A 14569-nucleotide genomic window follows, 5' to 3' on the forward strand; every position below is an offset into this window, starting at 1 on the left:
TGAGAACTTCTTGCCCTTCAGCTGAGTCCCTAGTCATCCACAGGTCACTGGTTGCAGTGAGTAGGCCCTGTGCTGTGCTTTGGACTGTGTGTGCTGGGACGAGAAGTGTACCTGGACGAAGGTGGCTGTGCTTGGAGCGCGGAGGGATCCGCATGGGCTGTTCCTGTGCTATGCCTGTGTGTCGTTTGCCCTGGGAGCTTTGGCTCGGGCATTGGTTTGCTTAAACCTGGTTGCCCTGGGAGTATTCAGCTCGGGCGCCTCTGCAACTGTTTGTTTTCTTCTACAAGAGACTATTTTGAGTTCCTTTGCTTTGCTGCGGCTCATCTCCTGCTTCTGAGAGAGCTTACTCCGGAGGTCCTGCAGCTTACATGAGAGTCCTGACAGAATGAACCTTTATCTAACTGCCAGCGGCCTCACCGCTTCCAGCTAAGTGCTACTGCTTTCTGTTGCCTGCCAGGGTAGGCCTTTGACTAGTCTCTTATGCTCGCTTCTCTTGTACAGCAAGGCTGTCTTACTATTTGTCAATATTGTATGCTTAAGGTTTTGTTTTGCTTTAGCTAGTGTTAGGATGTGCAGCTAGGCTGTTTATTGTCCTCTCTTCTCTTGCCGTTTGTTTGCCTTTTTGACTTGTGATCTTTTGCTGCCCTTAAAGCTACCTTAGTTCACCTCCACTTGCAATCCAGTCCAGTCTACCCCGAGGTGGTTGAGTGATCCTCACAAAGCCGTCTCTGGGCCAAGTGCTCACAAATGTCACAGATATTAGAGAGGAGCGGTCACGTAACCGTCAAATGTAAGCTGACTTCCTGTCCTGCCATAATTTATTCACTACTAGTAGCAGCATTCATTTCAATCTGTACTTACTTTTATGCTTTGTATCTTTTTCAGGTGACTTTGAGAGAGTTGCCTTTTGGAAAGCTTCTCATACCTAGGCTGATATTGGGGAGGAGTAGTCACGTGACCAGCCGATGTAAACTGACTTCCTGTCCTGCCATAATTTATTCACTACTAGTAGCGGTGTCCGCGTGCCATGCTCCTTGGGCTTGCTCCTTGGGGCAAGCCAATGAACGTGAAGATCTCTCTACTTGGCTTTAGAGGTATGATGATTTGGGGTTTATTACTGTGGGTTGTTTTTTTTCTTGGTGTATAGTGGGGCCTAGTATAATGAGTGAGAGAGTTTCGGTAGTTTGGGGCCATAGATTTGGTCTCCAAAAGGGTTAAAAGTCGATTAGGCTGCAATGTTTGGTGGACTGTAGCCGTTTTTCTTCTGGTATTGATGTGGCTCAACAGGAGGTGGTATCCGCTGCATTATTGAATTGTTGCTCCTTCTGTGGTAAGGTGCCTTTATTTGAGGAATTGATGGAAGAGCATTGCCTCAAAATGTGTTTACTCATGGAGACCTGGTTGAGGGAAGGGGAGGAGGAGATCTTGTCTCTTGTTTGCCTGCAGGGTTTATAGCATTAAGATAGGCAAGGTTAACAGGGAAGGGAAGCAGGTTAGGTATAGTTTGTTCCAAGGAACTGGGTTGTGCTAAAATATTGAGCCCATTGCTGATTTATCCTGAGGTATTATTGCTTCGTGTTCTTAGGCCAGTACGATTCTATTTAGCTGTATTTTATTGCCCTCTTATCTCTCTATATAAAAGGCAACCCCAACGTTCTGAAGCCTCCACGGAAGTTGAGGCGCCCAAGATATCTGGTGTGCACTGGAGTGTCTGCACCGCCCTCGCGTCAAAACGTCTTGACATCGAGGGCGGAGCTATGACACTCGACGAGGGCCGAAACGGAAACGCCACAGCGAACAAGGCAAGTAGTTCGGAGGCACGGAGGGAGGGGGCCCCTTGCTAGCACCCGTTTCATTGCGCTCAGAAACGGGCATTTTTTCCTAGTTGTCTATAAAAAACTGGGGAGCTTGTGACCCAAACTTTTGCTGACTTGGTGGTTCAATACTTAAATTTGTTAGTGTTGGGGAATTTTAGTCTTCTCTCCCTTATCTGTGTAGTAGCAGGGTTCAATTCAGTAAGTTACTGAAGACGTATCCGTTTGAACATGCATAGGGCTGATACTGTGTTTTATTTTGAATTGTATAATTCAGTGCCTGTTATTGTTTTACTATTTCTTTTGTTGTGTATGTTGATTTGTGATCCACCTAGTTGTAGGTGGACTAGAAATTCTTAAATAACTATGTAGACTGGATTGTCTGTTATAGAGCTTTTTGGTCTTCTAGTTTCTCAGCTAGCATTTCTATCTGCTTTTGCAATCAGTTACTCCTTTATCTTGATCCTCCTTGATAATACAAATTCTCTCCTCCACCTCATCTAAGTGCTCCTGTAGTAACTCATATTTGGCTTCCAGTCTAGTCACCACATTGTCCATGATTTCAATTTTGCGGCTCTGACCTCCTGTAGAACAAGCAACAGCACGCTTTCTTTGCTCAGGTCTTCCACCACACTTGCCAATGTGAAGGCCACTGATGGAACTTTCAAGTTGGCTCCTATTCCTCTACCATTTCCAGGCTTCATGGCCTTAATGGAAGATGTTATTTTGGGTTTCAATATTCACAGGATGAGGATAGAGACACAGTCACCCAACCAAACAAAGATGCAGGCATTCACCAGTGAGCTTGAAGTGTCAAAAATGACATGTCTCTGAGGATATATAGTAGAGGAGGCGTGGAACAAATGTGTGTCCGCTTGGCATAGTCACCTTACTGGAGAAGGAAACAGGTTATGCTTGGTTGACTTATTATACAAGCACTGAGTTCAAAGAGGAAAGAGAAAGTGGGTAATAGATTGATTTAAGGCTGGTACCTGCTGCCTACTTTTTCTTTAATAAGAAATGAATGTCTAAGCACTATAGCATCATGCCACAAATTATGCTTTCTAAAACTTGTCAAGATTAAGGCATTAGAGATGGATGACAATATACCCTCCTGTAATGTTGTGTAATCTATAATCCTGCTTGAACTTGGGGCAGGTCTATATTTTTGCATGAAGAGAAGACCTTATTACACTGGAAAAACAAGAATATTATTTTCTTCATATGTATCTAGACAAACCTTATAGTTCTGTGGTCAAAACATTTTATTGTGGTTCATGGACCCTGCAAACATCTGTGCATTTGTGTATTTGCAACTGGTTGTTTCAAGGCAATAAGGGAAATTGTTTGAAAATGAAAAAGTCTAAAAGATAAAACTTATTTTTTTATATAGCAATAGTACAAAATTTTAAAGTTTTGTCCAAAGCATGCTAGTGACTTTTTTAGGCATGCCTCTAGACACAACTTAAGGCATCATACTGCATTTAAAAGATAGTCACAGGCTGATATTCAAAAACACTTAGGCAGTTTAGTGGCAGCACTGGTCACATTTTTCTCTTTTGTTATAAATGTCTAATACTTTGACATATAACTTGGGCCATTAGATTAGAAAAACGGCCACAGTTACACATCTAGAATAAAGGGAGTAGTTTTGTGTATAGCAAGGGTGGAAAGAAAGTTGTATGTTCAGCAGTAAAATTCAGCTGTTATCCAGATAAGTGCTGACACCTAAATAGATAACTATTATAAGCTATATGTGAATTTCTGGCACCAGCACTGAGTGCCATTGAAGCATGTGTATTTTTAAACATAAAACTTATTTATTTAGGGCACCTTTTACTAAGGCACATTCACATTTTTGGCGCATGCTAAAATTGTAGGCGCGCTAAACGTTAGAGACGCCAATGCATTCCCATGGGCGTCTCTAACGTTTAGCATGCCCACAATTTTAGCATGCGCCAAAAATGTAAGTGTGCCTTAGTAAAAGGTGCCCTTAAAGTTATGATAGACATGCCACTGAATAATGACCTCTTTATGCATGCATAGTTGACCTTGCAAGTTACATGTTAGAAATAATTACCCATTAAGGAAAACAATATATTATTTAAAAAAAAAAAAAACCTTTGCTTTTCAAAAAGCAAAAAAAAAAAAACCCTTTATGGCAAATCAGAGAAATCTAAAGAATACTGTAAGCATTTTTAAATCAATTTCACTGACATCTGGGAATTTTGTTTTAAAAAAAAAGTCCATACTGGGATCAAAAAGTATCTGATTTTCTTAGTACACTAGCTGATGAATTCAAAGACAAGCCCACCATTCACGCAAAATTCCAGCTATCAAAGGAGTTGGGTCCGTGCACAAGGGCACCCTATTAGCAATCAGCAATCACACAGTTTGAGAGTCACTTTCATCACTGATGTCAGAATTTGCCTTTGTATCTGTAGTAACAGCAGCAAGCACTGTGTCCACTTGAATATCTTCTTCATCAGACTGTATAATGGGGGTGTTATCTCCTTCCTCAGTGGCCTCTTGACAGGCAGAGTCAGAGCGGTTAGATGATAGAGATGAAAGTTTCTGATGCAACTCTGACTGGCTTGGGACTTGAAGACTTATTTCATTCTGGCAGGTTTCAAAGCCTGATCCTTTAGGGCAGGAAGAAGAAACAAGACAAAGCCAGCATTAAGAACCTATCATTTCTGACTACCAGCACTGAGCATTCAAATATTCAGTATATAGGCTTGGAGTCACATTCATTTCAGCACTATCCACTGCTAATTTTTACAAATGTAATTTTCTAAAACAAAATTTCAAGTGCTAATTGTTTATTTCTAGCATGGTGCTTCTCCAGGACATTCAGTTAATCCAATGTATTGCAACTCAGCTAAGGGTGGTGGGGCTTTAACATACATGCTGCTTTAAAAAAAATAACAACTTTTAACTGTTGGCACATCAACCTTACAACTGAGTAACCAAAGTTTCTCTTTCCTTACTAGTTTGATGAATTTATAGGATTGCATTTAGGGATAGTTTCCACAGTAGCAGTACTGAAGCAAGAGATCTGACAGCATGTCTCTCCGATACATGCAGAGGGAACATGCCTTTTTGACACATAATTGACAGGATGGTTATTTGCTAGTGAGAGTAGCATTATGGGTAATAATGCTATACCTGTGTTAATCCAGTCGTGTAGATTTTTAAAGGCTCTAGCAGATGAATAAAATCACAAATCTTTGTATATAATTTTTAGTATCAAGTTCTCCACTTCTACAATCTGAAGCATGTATTTGGAAATGGACCATAAACATCATTGCTTCAAGCAATCATTTTATTTTTAAAGGAAAATCACAGCCTTGGGTTACTGTAGCAACATTTCAAAATGAACTACACGAAAAGCAGAAGGTAAACATGGCTATACAGAGAATATTTCATAGGTATACTCATTTCCATGAAAGGGGCTCTGAAATACAAGCTGAAAGGTGGACACTTCTAGTGTGACAAAATGACAAGTTTCCCCTTCTTCCACTGGCAAACTCATGCAGGTTTGTTTGTCGGTTGAGCACAAAGAGACATGGTAAAGTGTGTCTTGTTAAGGCAGTGGTCTTCATTAACATTTAAGCTGCGGCCATTTTGGATCAAATGAGCTAAAGGAGAGCTGCCAAATATTTTCCCATGCAGGGCCATGACGTAGCATTCGTACCCACCAGTCTGCCTCCAAACTTTTCACTGGGGTATCCTCAAGGTGGTGAGAATTTCCAAATGGCAGCTCTTTATCTACTGAGAACTGATTTGTCCTTCAAGCATACTCTTCTTCCCATTCACTTCCCCTTTTCTGTTTGTGAACTTAGATAGACAGGCAGAGGAAAGAAAAAAAAACCCAGAAAGAGGATAGGGGCTGCCACTGGTTCACAGGCCTTGATTTGAAGAACACTGCATTAGGGTCAAAGGGGTGGTATGAGATGTGTGCTTGCATGAGTATCTGTGTGTCTATCTTTGTGAGTTTGTATACAAATGTATCTGTTTGTCTATGTGTGTGTGTTCATCTTTGTGAATTTGAACACGTGTGTGTGTGTGTATATATATATATAAATACACACACATACACAGTGCAATCCGCTTAAGTGCAAGGGTCTGGGACCAAAGAAATACATGCAGTTAATCGGAGCTTGCACTTAACCGTTGTGACCCAAAGAAGCTTGACATCTGATAAACATATGTACAGTACTGTTTATTATATGTACAGTATACAGTCTCCGTTAACTGACGTCATACAGTCTCCGTTAACTGACGTTAGGATTACTTGAAGTAATCAGTCATAGAGAAATGGGACTTGATATACCGCCTTTCTGTGGTTTTTGCAACTACATTCAAAGCGGTTTACATAGTATATTCAGGTACTTATGTTGTACCAGGGGCAATGGAGGGTTAAGTGACTTGCCCAGAGTCACAAGGAGCTGCAGTGGGAATCGAACTCAATTCCCCAGGATCAAAGTCCACTGCACTAACCACTAGGCTACTCCTCCACTTAGTCCTCTGTACACTCTTGTGTCTGTGAGTTCCATAGACTACGCCTGTCAGATGGTAAAAACTGTTATAGCACTGACATCCAGTGGCCTCCAGATAGGCCTGCACAGTGTTGAGACTCTCCAGCGCTCTTGCAAAAGTGATAGGAGGTTGTTGAATTTTGTCAGCATGTGCCTCGCTGCTCATTTCATCATCAGCCGTTGCCTGCGTGTAGGCGCATATCTCGATATCAGTGCTGTCATCAGCTGTTTGTAGATCGTAATCAACAGCTACCTAGTGATGAAACTCCTCTTCAGTAACACCGGCTGGGATGTCAACAGCCTGTTCACATCTGACGCGTTTGCAACAGCTGCATCTGTTTCGTCCCTCTCCACATCCTTAACAAAGCTTGCCCGCTTGTAGCAGTTCACAATGGTTGCCTGTGTAACATGATTCCAGGCTTGTTTCTGCATATGCAGGGAATCCGACAGTGATAGATTACGAGCCAGTTCAACAGCACGCTTATCCTTGCCAGTCTGGTCATCCATAACGCCAATCAGACGACATAGCATAAGAGCCTGATAATGTTGTTTGAAATTGGCTATTATGCCCTGATCCATAGATTGGATCAGAGAGGTAGTGTTTGGTGGCAGGAAGACCACCTTGACGTTAGACAGCCTGACATCATCACTGTGTGCAGCACAATTATCACAAAGCAACAAAATCTGATGCTTTTGTGCCCGCATTCTAGTGTCTAACATCTTTAGCCACTGCTTCCAAATTTCCCCAGTCATCCATGAATTTGCATTAGCCTCGTATGACACAGGAAGTCGCTTAACATTCTTGAAGCAATGGGGCTGTTTGCTCTTTCCAATGACGAGTGGTTCCAACTTCTCACTCCCATCCATATTGCAGCAAAGGAGGATCGTCAGTCAGTCCTTCGACGTTTTACTTCCTGTAGTTTTGGCTTGTTTGAATGCAAGTGTTCCATCAGGAATCGCTCGCCAGTAGAGACCGTTTTCGTCAGCATTCAAAATGTCACGAGGTGCAAACTCGTTCAAGATGGTAGGAAGAACTGAAACAACCCAATTTTCAGCACCAAAGTCATCAGCGTTTTGTTTTTCATCATGCTGTTTCTTGAATTTTATATTGTTCCTCTCCTTCCATCTTTCCAACCACCCAACAGTGGCTTTGAATTCAGGAAGTCGAAGACTTTCAGCTAGCTGATTAGCTTTCTCCATAAGCAGTGGACCACTGACAGGAAACTGTCTGCTCCTGACTTGAGAAAACCAACGAAGAAGAGCATCTTCTACATCCTCAGCTTTTCCCACCCATTTTTGTTCCCGGTGTGGATTTGTATTGTTTTTGCCAGTCTTCCAGAAGCTGGTCTTTCTGCTTCAAGATACGCAAAATTTGACTGGGATTGACACCATATTCTTTAGCAATAGATGCTTGACTTTGTTGGTTTTCTAATTTTTTATGAACTTCTATTCGTTCAGCCAGTGTTAAAGTCTGACAGTTGCGCGACGACGACGACTCCAGTGTACACTAAGAACATTCTTTCGCTTATTCTGCCTGTGGCAGTTAGCCAACGAGATTTCAAATTTACCGCCCTTTTGTCAAGCGCCAATCGGCTTCCATATTCCGTGCGCAGTCTTTCCTGCAGAGGAGCGGTCTTAAACCATGCATATAAGTGAATCTTGCACTTATCAGTGGTGTGCTACACCGAAGTTTGTCCCCATGGAAATTGATGGCGCCAAAAATGGGACCGAAGTACAGCATGCAGTTAAACAGACCATGTGCTTATCCGACGTGCACTTAAATGGAGTGCATATATATATATATATATATATATATGCATATATATATATACACACATCTTTCTGAGGTGTGCACAAGTGTGTGTGTCTGTATCTGTCTTTGTGAGGGAGTGAGTGTGTGTGTGCATGCGTATGGGTGCATCTTTGTGCCTATGTGTTGAGACGGACAGACAGACAGATAGATGGATGGATGGAGTCTCTCCAACAGGTGCTGTCATCTGGACAAAATATACTTAATGATTGTGCAGCTAGATGAAGGGCTGTATGAGCGATGCGGCCACACAGGGTACAGATATGGCAGTGCAAAAATTGTTTCCACCCTGCTATTTGCTCTTATTGATAGTGGCAAAGTCGGCAGCATACAGGTTGCCAGTGAGCAAGTTGCACAGAGCACAACTATAGCTTGGTACGGTCCTATTGATAATGGTTAAAAAATAGCATGCTATCAGCATTAGTGATAGGCACAAGTAACCTAGGCTAGAACAGTGTTTCCCAAGTCCGGTCCTTAAGTTCTCCTTGCCAGCCAGGTTTTCAGGATATCCACAATGCATATGCATGAAAAGGATCTGCATATAATGGAAGCTGTGTATGCAAATCAAATTCATGCATATTCATTGTGGATATCCTGAAAACTTGACTGGCAAGGGGTACTCCAGGACCGGACTTGGGAAACACTGGGCTACAGGATCTGAACTCTGGTCTTCATGGGCCATCAAAAAGCTTGGTCTTCAGAACACCCACGATGATGTTGATATTTGGAGCTGTCATACAGCCTGGTATCTACTACTACTGTCACATCCTTGGGGGGTGGAAGAGGCTCACGCCTTAATCCCTCCAGCTGGTCAGTTAGGGCACCTTTTTCTGACTTAGTAATGACTGATACAGGTCTGGATAAAAACATACTTCTTTTTTTGCCCAGGACCCTTTTCTCTGTTTCAACATCACTGAAAAAGTCCAGATTTTAAGCCCGCTGAAAGCATGCCTCCAACACACCCCCTTGTGATTTAGATGAGCTGGGGAGTGAAACGTCTCAATTCTGAGTTTTGAAAATCATGAATTATATGTTTTTGTGAGAAAAATGTCCATCTGCCACTTTTGAGACATTTCTCTCTTTTGAAAATGACTGCCACAGCCTCAACCTGCAGCTGATAAGACAAAAATGTTTTCTTCTAGACTGTGTCCATTGAGAGATATCTGGAAAAATGGATACCTTGCCACCTAAGAAGTTATACTCAAAGTTTAAAGAACATACATAGTAATGTGTCCTTATCCTGCAAAAAGACAAAGAACACTAACATGGTAAACCTAGAGATACTCTCCTCTGTAGAACTTTCAAGAACGTTAGTCAAATTCAATCTATCAGAAGATATTGCGATAGGATCTTTCTTGCCTGGAGAATTACTTTGCTTCCTGGATGGCAGAGGAAGATGGAATATTTTCTGCAATGGTGAAAGGACAGAATCCTCATATTTAAAGTTTAAAAAAAAAAAAAGAAATCTATTAAACTATTCCTTTGGAGTAGATTTCATAGTTTTATGAAAATTCAACAGTTTCAAATTCAAAGATCTGGTAAAATTTTAAAATTCTCCATTTCATGATTCAATATCACCTTATCATGCATAAAAGTACTATGAGTAGTTTTCACCTGTTGAAGTTGGTTACCAAGTTCTTCCATTCTTGAAGATAATGCAGCAAAGTTTGTCTCCAGCTTTTGTAGCTAATCAGAATTCGGAAGAACTGCAGGCAGGATTTCAGAGCTTGCCAAATGGAGTTTAAGTTGACTTCAGAAGACTTCCACGAAGTGGTAACATGAAACCAACCTTTCCTTCTTGGCCCAACTTTGTATCCCAGAAAAGGGAAGCAGCATCTTATTCTCCTCACTGCCGCAGATAAAGCGAATGCTACATACCTGTAGAAGGTATTCTCCGAGGACAGCAGGCTGATTGTTCTCACTGATGGGTGACGTCCACGGCAGCCCCTCCAATCGGAATCTTCACTAGCAAAAGCCTTTGCTAGCCCTCGCACCGCGCATGCGCGGCCGTCTTCCCGCCCGAAACCGGCTCGTGCCGGCCAGTCTCATATGTAGCAAGACAAAGAGAAGGGAAGACACAACTCCAAAGGGGAGGCGGGCGGGTTTGTGAGAACAATCAGCCTGCTGTCCTCGGAGAATACCTTCTACAGGTATGTAGCATTCGCTTTCTCCGAGGACAAGCAGGCTGCTTGTTCTCACTGATGGGGTATCCCTAGCCCCCAGGCTCACTCAAAACAACAACCATGGTCAATTGGGCCTCGCAACGGCGAGGACATAACTGAGATTGACCTAAAAAAATTTACCAACTAACTGAAAGTGCAGCCTGGAACAGAACAAACATGGGCCTAGGGGGGTGGAGTTGGATTCTAAACCCCGAACAGATTCTGAAGCACTGACTGCCCGAACCGACTGTCGCGTCGGGTATCCTGCTGCAGGCAGTAATGAGATGTGAATGTGTGGACAGATGACCACGTTGCAGCTTTGCAAATCTCTTCAATAGTGGCTGACTTCAAGTGGGCTACCGACGCTGCCATGGCTCTAACATTATGAGCCGTGACATGACCCTCAAGAGCCAGCCCAGCTTGGGCGTAAGTGAAGGAAATGCAATCTGCTAGCCAATTGGATATGGTGCGTTTTCCCACAGCCACTCCCCTCCTGTTGGGATCAAAAGAAACAATTGGGCGGACTGTCTGTTGGGCTGTGTCCGCTCCAGATAGAAGGCCAATGCTCTCTTGCAGTCCAATGTGTGCAGCTGACGTTCAGCAGGGCAGGAATGAGGACGGGGAAAGAATGTTGGCAAGACAATTGACTGGTTCAGATGGAACTCCGACACAACCTTTGGCAAGAACTTAGGGTGAGTGCGGAGGACTACTCTGTTATGATGAAATTTGGTGTAAGGGGCCTGAGCTACCAGGGCCTGAAGCTCACTGACTCTACGAGCTGAAGTAACTGCCACCAAGAAAATGACCTTCCAGGTCAAGTACTTCAGATGGCAGGAATTCAGTGGCTCAAAAGGAGGTTTCATCAGCTGGGTGAGAACGACATTGAGATCCCATGACACTGTAGGAGGCTTGACAGGGGGCTTTGACAAAAGCAAACCTCTCATGAAGCGAACAACTAAAGGCTGTCCTGAGATCGGCTTACCTTCCACACGGTAATGGTATGCACTGATTGCACTAAGGTGAACCCTTACAGAGTTGGTCTTGAGACCAGACTCAGACAAGTGCAGAAAGTATTCAAGCAGGGTCTGTGTAGGACAAGAGCGAGGATCTAGGGCCTTGCTGTCACACCAGACGGCAAACCTCCTCCATAGAAAGAAGTAACTCCTCTTAGTGGAATCTTTCCTGGAAGCAAGCAAGATGCGGGAGACACCCTCTGACAGACCCAAAGAGGCAAAGTCTACGCTCTCAACATCCAGGCCGTGAGAGCCAGGGACCGGAGGTTGGGATGCAGAAGCGCCCCTTCGTCCTGCGTGATGAGGGTCGGAAAACACTCCAATCTCCATGGTTCTTCGGAGGACAACTCCAGAAGAAGAGGGAACCAGATCTGACGCGGCCAAAAAGGAGCAATCAGAATCATGGTGCCTCGGTCTTGCTTGAGTTTCAACAAAGTCTTCCCCACCAGAGGAATGGGAGGATAAGCATACAGCAGACCCTCCCCCCAGTCCAGGAGGAAGGCATCCGATGCCAGTCTGCCGTGGGCCTGAAGCCTGGAACAGAACTGAGGGACTTTGTGGTTGGCTCGAGATGCGAAGAGATCTACCAAGGGGGTGCCCCACACCTGGAAGATCTGTCGCACTACACGGGAATTGAGCGACCACTCGTGAGGTTGCATAATCCTGCTCAACCTGTCGGCCAGACTGTTGTTTACGCCTGCCAGATATGTGGCTTGGAGCACCATGCCGTGACGGCGAGCCCAGAGCCACATGCTGACGGCTTCCTGACACAGGGGGCGAGATCCAGTGCCCCCCTGCTTGTTGACGTAGTACATGGCAACCTGGTTGTCTGTCTGAATTTGGATAATTTGGTGGGACAGCCGATCTCTGAAAGCCTTCAGAGCGTTCCAGATCGCTCGCAACTCCAGAAGATTGATCTGCAGATCGCGTTCCTGGAGGGACCAGCTTCCTTGGGTGTGAAGCCCATCGACATGAGCTCCCCATCCCAGGAGAGACACATCCGTGGTCAGCACTTTTTGTGGCTGAGGAATTTGGAAAGGACGTCCCAGAGTCAAATTGGACCAAATTGTCCACCAATACAGGGATTCGAGAAAACTCGTGGACAGGTGGATCACATCTTCTAGATCCCCAGCAGCCTGAAACCACTGGGAAGCTAGGGTCCATTGAGCAGATCTCATGTGAAGGCGGGCCATGGGAGTCACATGAACTGTGGAGGCCATGTGGCCCAGCAATCTCAACATCTGCCGAGCTGTGATCTGCTGGGACGCTCGCACCCGCGAGACGAGGGTCAACAAGTTGTTGGCTCTCGTCTCTGGGAGATAGGCGCAAGCCGTCCGAGATTCCAGCAGAGCTCCTATGAATTCGAGTTTCTGCACTGGGAGAAGATGGGACTTTGGGTAATTTATCACAAACCCCAGTAGCTCCAGGAGGCGAATAGTCATCTGCATGGACTGCAGGGCTCCTGCCTCGGATGTGTTCTTCACCAGCCAATCGTCGAGATATGGGAACACGTGTACCCCCAGTCTGCGAAGTGCCGCTGCCACTACAGCCAAGCACTTGGTGAACACTCTGGGTGCAGAGGCGAGCCCAAAGGGTAGCACATAGTACTGGAAGTGACGTGTGCCCAGCTGAAATCGCAGATACTGTCTGTGAGCTGGCAGTATCGGGATGTGCGTGTAGGCGTCCTTCAAGTCCAGAGAGCATAGCCAATCGTTTTCCTGAATCATGGGGAGAAGGGTGCCCAGGGAAAGCATCCTGAACTTTTCTTTGACCAGATATTTGTTCAGGGCCCTTAGGTCTAGGAAGTACCTGGAATAGAATCCCAGCCCTTCTTGCCCGGATGGCACGGGCTCGACCGCATTGGCGCTGAGAAGGGCGGAGAGTTCCTCTGCAAGTACCTGCTTGTGCTGAAAGCTGTAGGACTGAGCTCCCGGTGGGCAATTTGGAGGTTTTGAGGCCAAATTGAGGGTGTATCCTTGCCGGACTATTTGGAGAACCCACTGATCGGAGGTTATGAGAGGCCACCTTTGGTGAAAAGCTTTCAACCTCCCTCCGACTGGCATGTCGCCCGGCACTGACACTTGGATGGCGGCTATGCTCTGCTGGAGCCAGTCAAAAGCTCGTCTCTTGCTTTTGCTGGGGAGCCGAGGGGCCTTGCTGAGGCGCACGCTGCTGACGAGAGCGAGCGAGCGCGCTGGGGCTTAGCCTGGGCCGCAGGCTGTCGAGAAGGAGGATTGTACCTACGCTTGCCAGAAGAGTAGGGAACAGTCTTCCTTCCCCAAAAAAATCTTCTACCTGTAGAGGTAGAGGCTGAAGGCTGCCGGCGGGAGAACTTGTCGAATGCGGTATCCCGCTGGTGGAGATGCTCTACCACCTGCTCGACCTTCTCTCCAAAAATATTGTCCGCACGGCAAGGCGAGTCCGCAATCCGCTGCTGGATTCTATTCTCCAGGTCGGAGGCACGCAGCCATGAGAGTCTGCGCATCACCACACCTTGAGCAGCGGCCCTGGACGCAACATCAAAGGTGTCATACACCCCTCTGGCCAGGAATTTTCTGCACACCTTCAGCTGCCTGACCACCTCCTGAAAAGGCTTGGCTTGCTCAGGGGGAGCTTATCCACCAAGCCCGCCAACTGCCGCACATTGTTCCGCATGTGGATGCTCGTGTAGAGCTGGTAGGACTGAATTTTGGCCACGAGCATAGAAGAATGGTAGGCCTTCCTCCCAAAGGAGTCCAAGGTTCTAGAGTCCTTGCCCGGGGGCGCCGAAGCATGCTCCCTAGAACTCTTGGCCTTCTTTAGGGCCAAATCCACAACTCCAGAGTCGTGAGGCAACTGAGTGCGCATCAGCTCTGGGTCCCCATGGATCCGGTACTGGGACTCGATCTTCTTGGGAATGTGGGGATTAGTTAATGGTTTGGTCCAGTTCGCCAGCAATGTCTTTTTGAGGACATGATGAATAGGTACTGTGGACGCTTCCTTAGGTGGAGAAGGATAGTCCAGGAGCTCAAACATTTCAGCCCTGGGCTCGTCCTCCACAACCACCGGGAAGGGGATGGCCGTAGACATCTCCCGGACAAAGGAAGCGAAAGACAAACTCTCGGGAGGAGAAAGCTGTCTTTCAGGAGAGGGAGTGGGATCAGAAGGAAGACCCTCAGACTCCTCGTCAGAGAAATATCTGATGTCTTCCTCTTCTTCCCACGAGGCCTCACCATCGGTGTCAGACACA

The 14569-nt window shown here is 45.5% G+C and overlaps 1 protein-coding gene across 2 annotated transcripts in view; it reads right to left on the reverse strand.

Annotated features, from left to right (window-relative positions):
• Positions 1 to 3737: 3737 nt before the first annotated feature.
• DTNBP1 (dystrobrevin binding protein 1) overlaps positions 3738 to 14569 on the reverse strand; it is a 212977-nt gene continuing 202145 nt past the window's right edge. For both annotated transcript variants that reach the window (XM_030211246.1, XM_030211254.1), the window contains one exon: positions 3738 to 4456. In XM_030211246.1, the coding sequence (XP_030067106.1) occupies positions 4200 to 4456 (257 nt within the window). In that variant the 3' untranslated portion in view covers positions 3738 to 4199. The remainder of the gene's footprint in view (positions 4457 to 14569) is intronic.

This window comes from Microcaecilia unicolor, chromosome 1 (assembly GCF_901765095.1).
Source record: "Microcaecilia unicolor chromosome 1, aMicUni1.1, whole genome shotgun sequence".
NCBI lineage: Eukaryota > Metazoa > Chordata > Amphibia > Gymnophiona > Siphonopidae > Microcaecilia > Microcaecilia unicolor.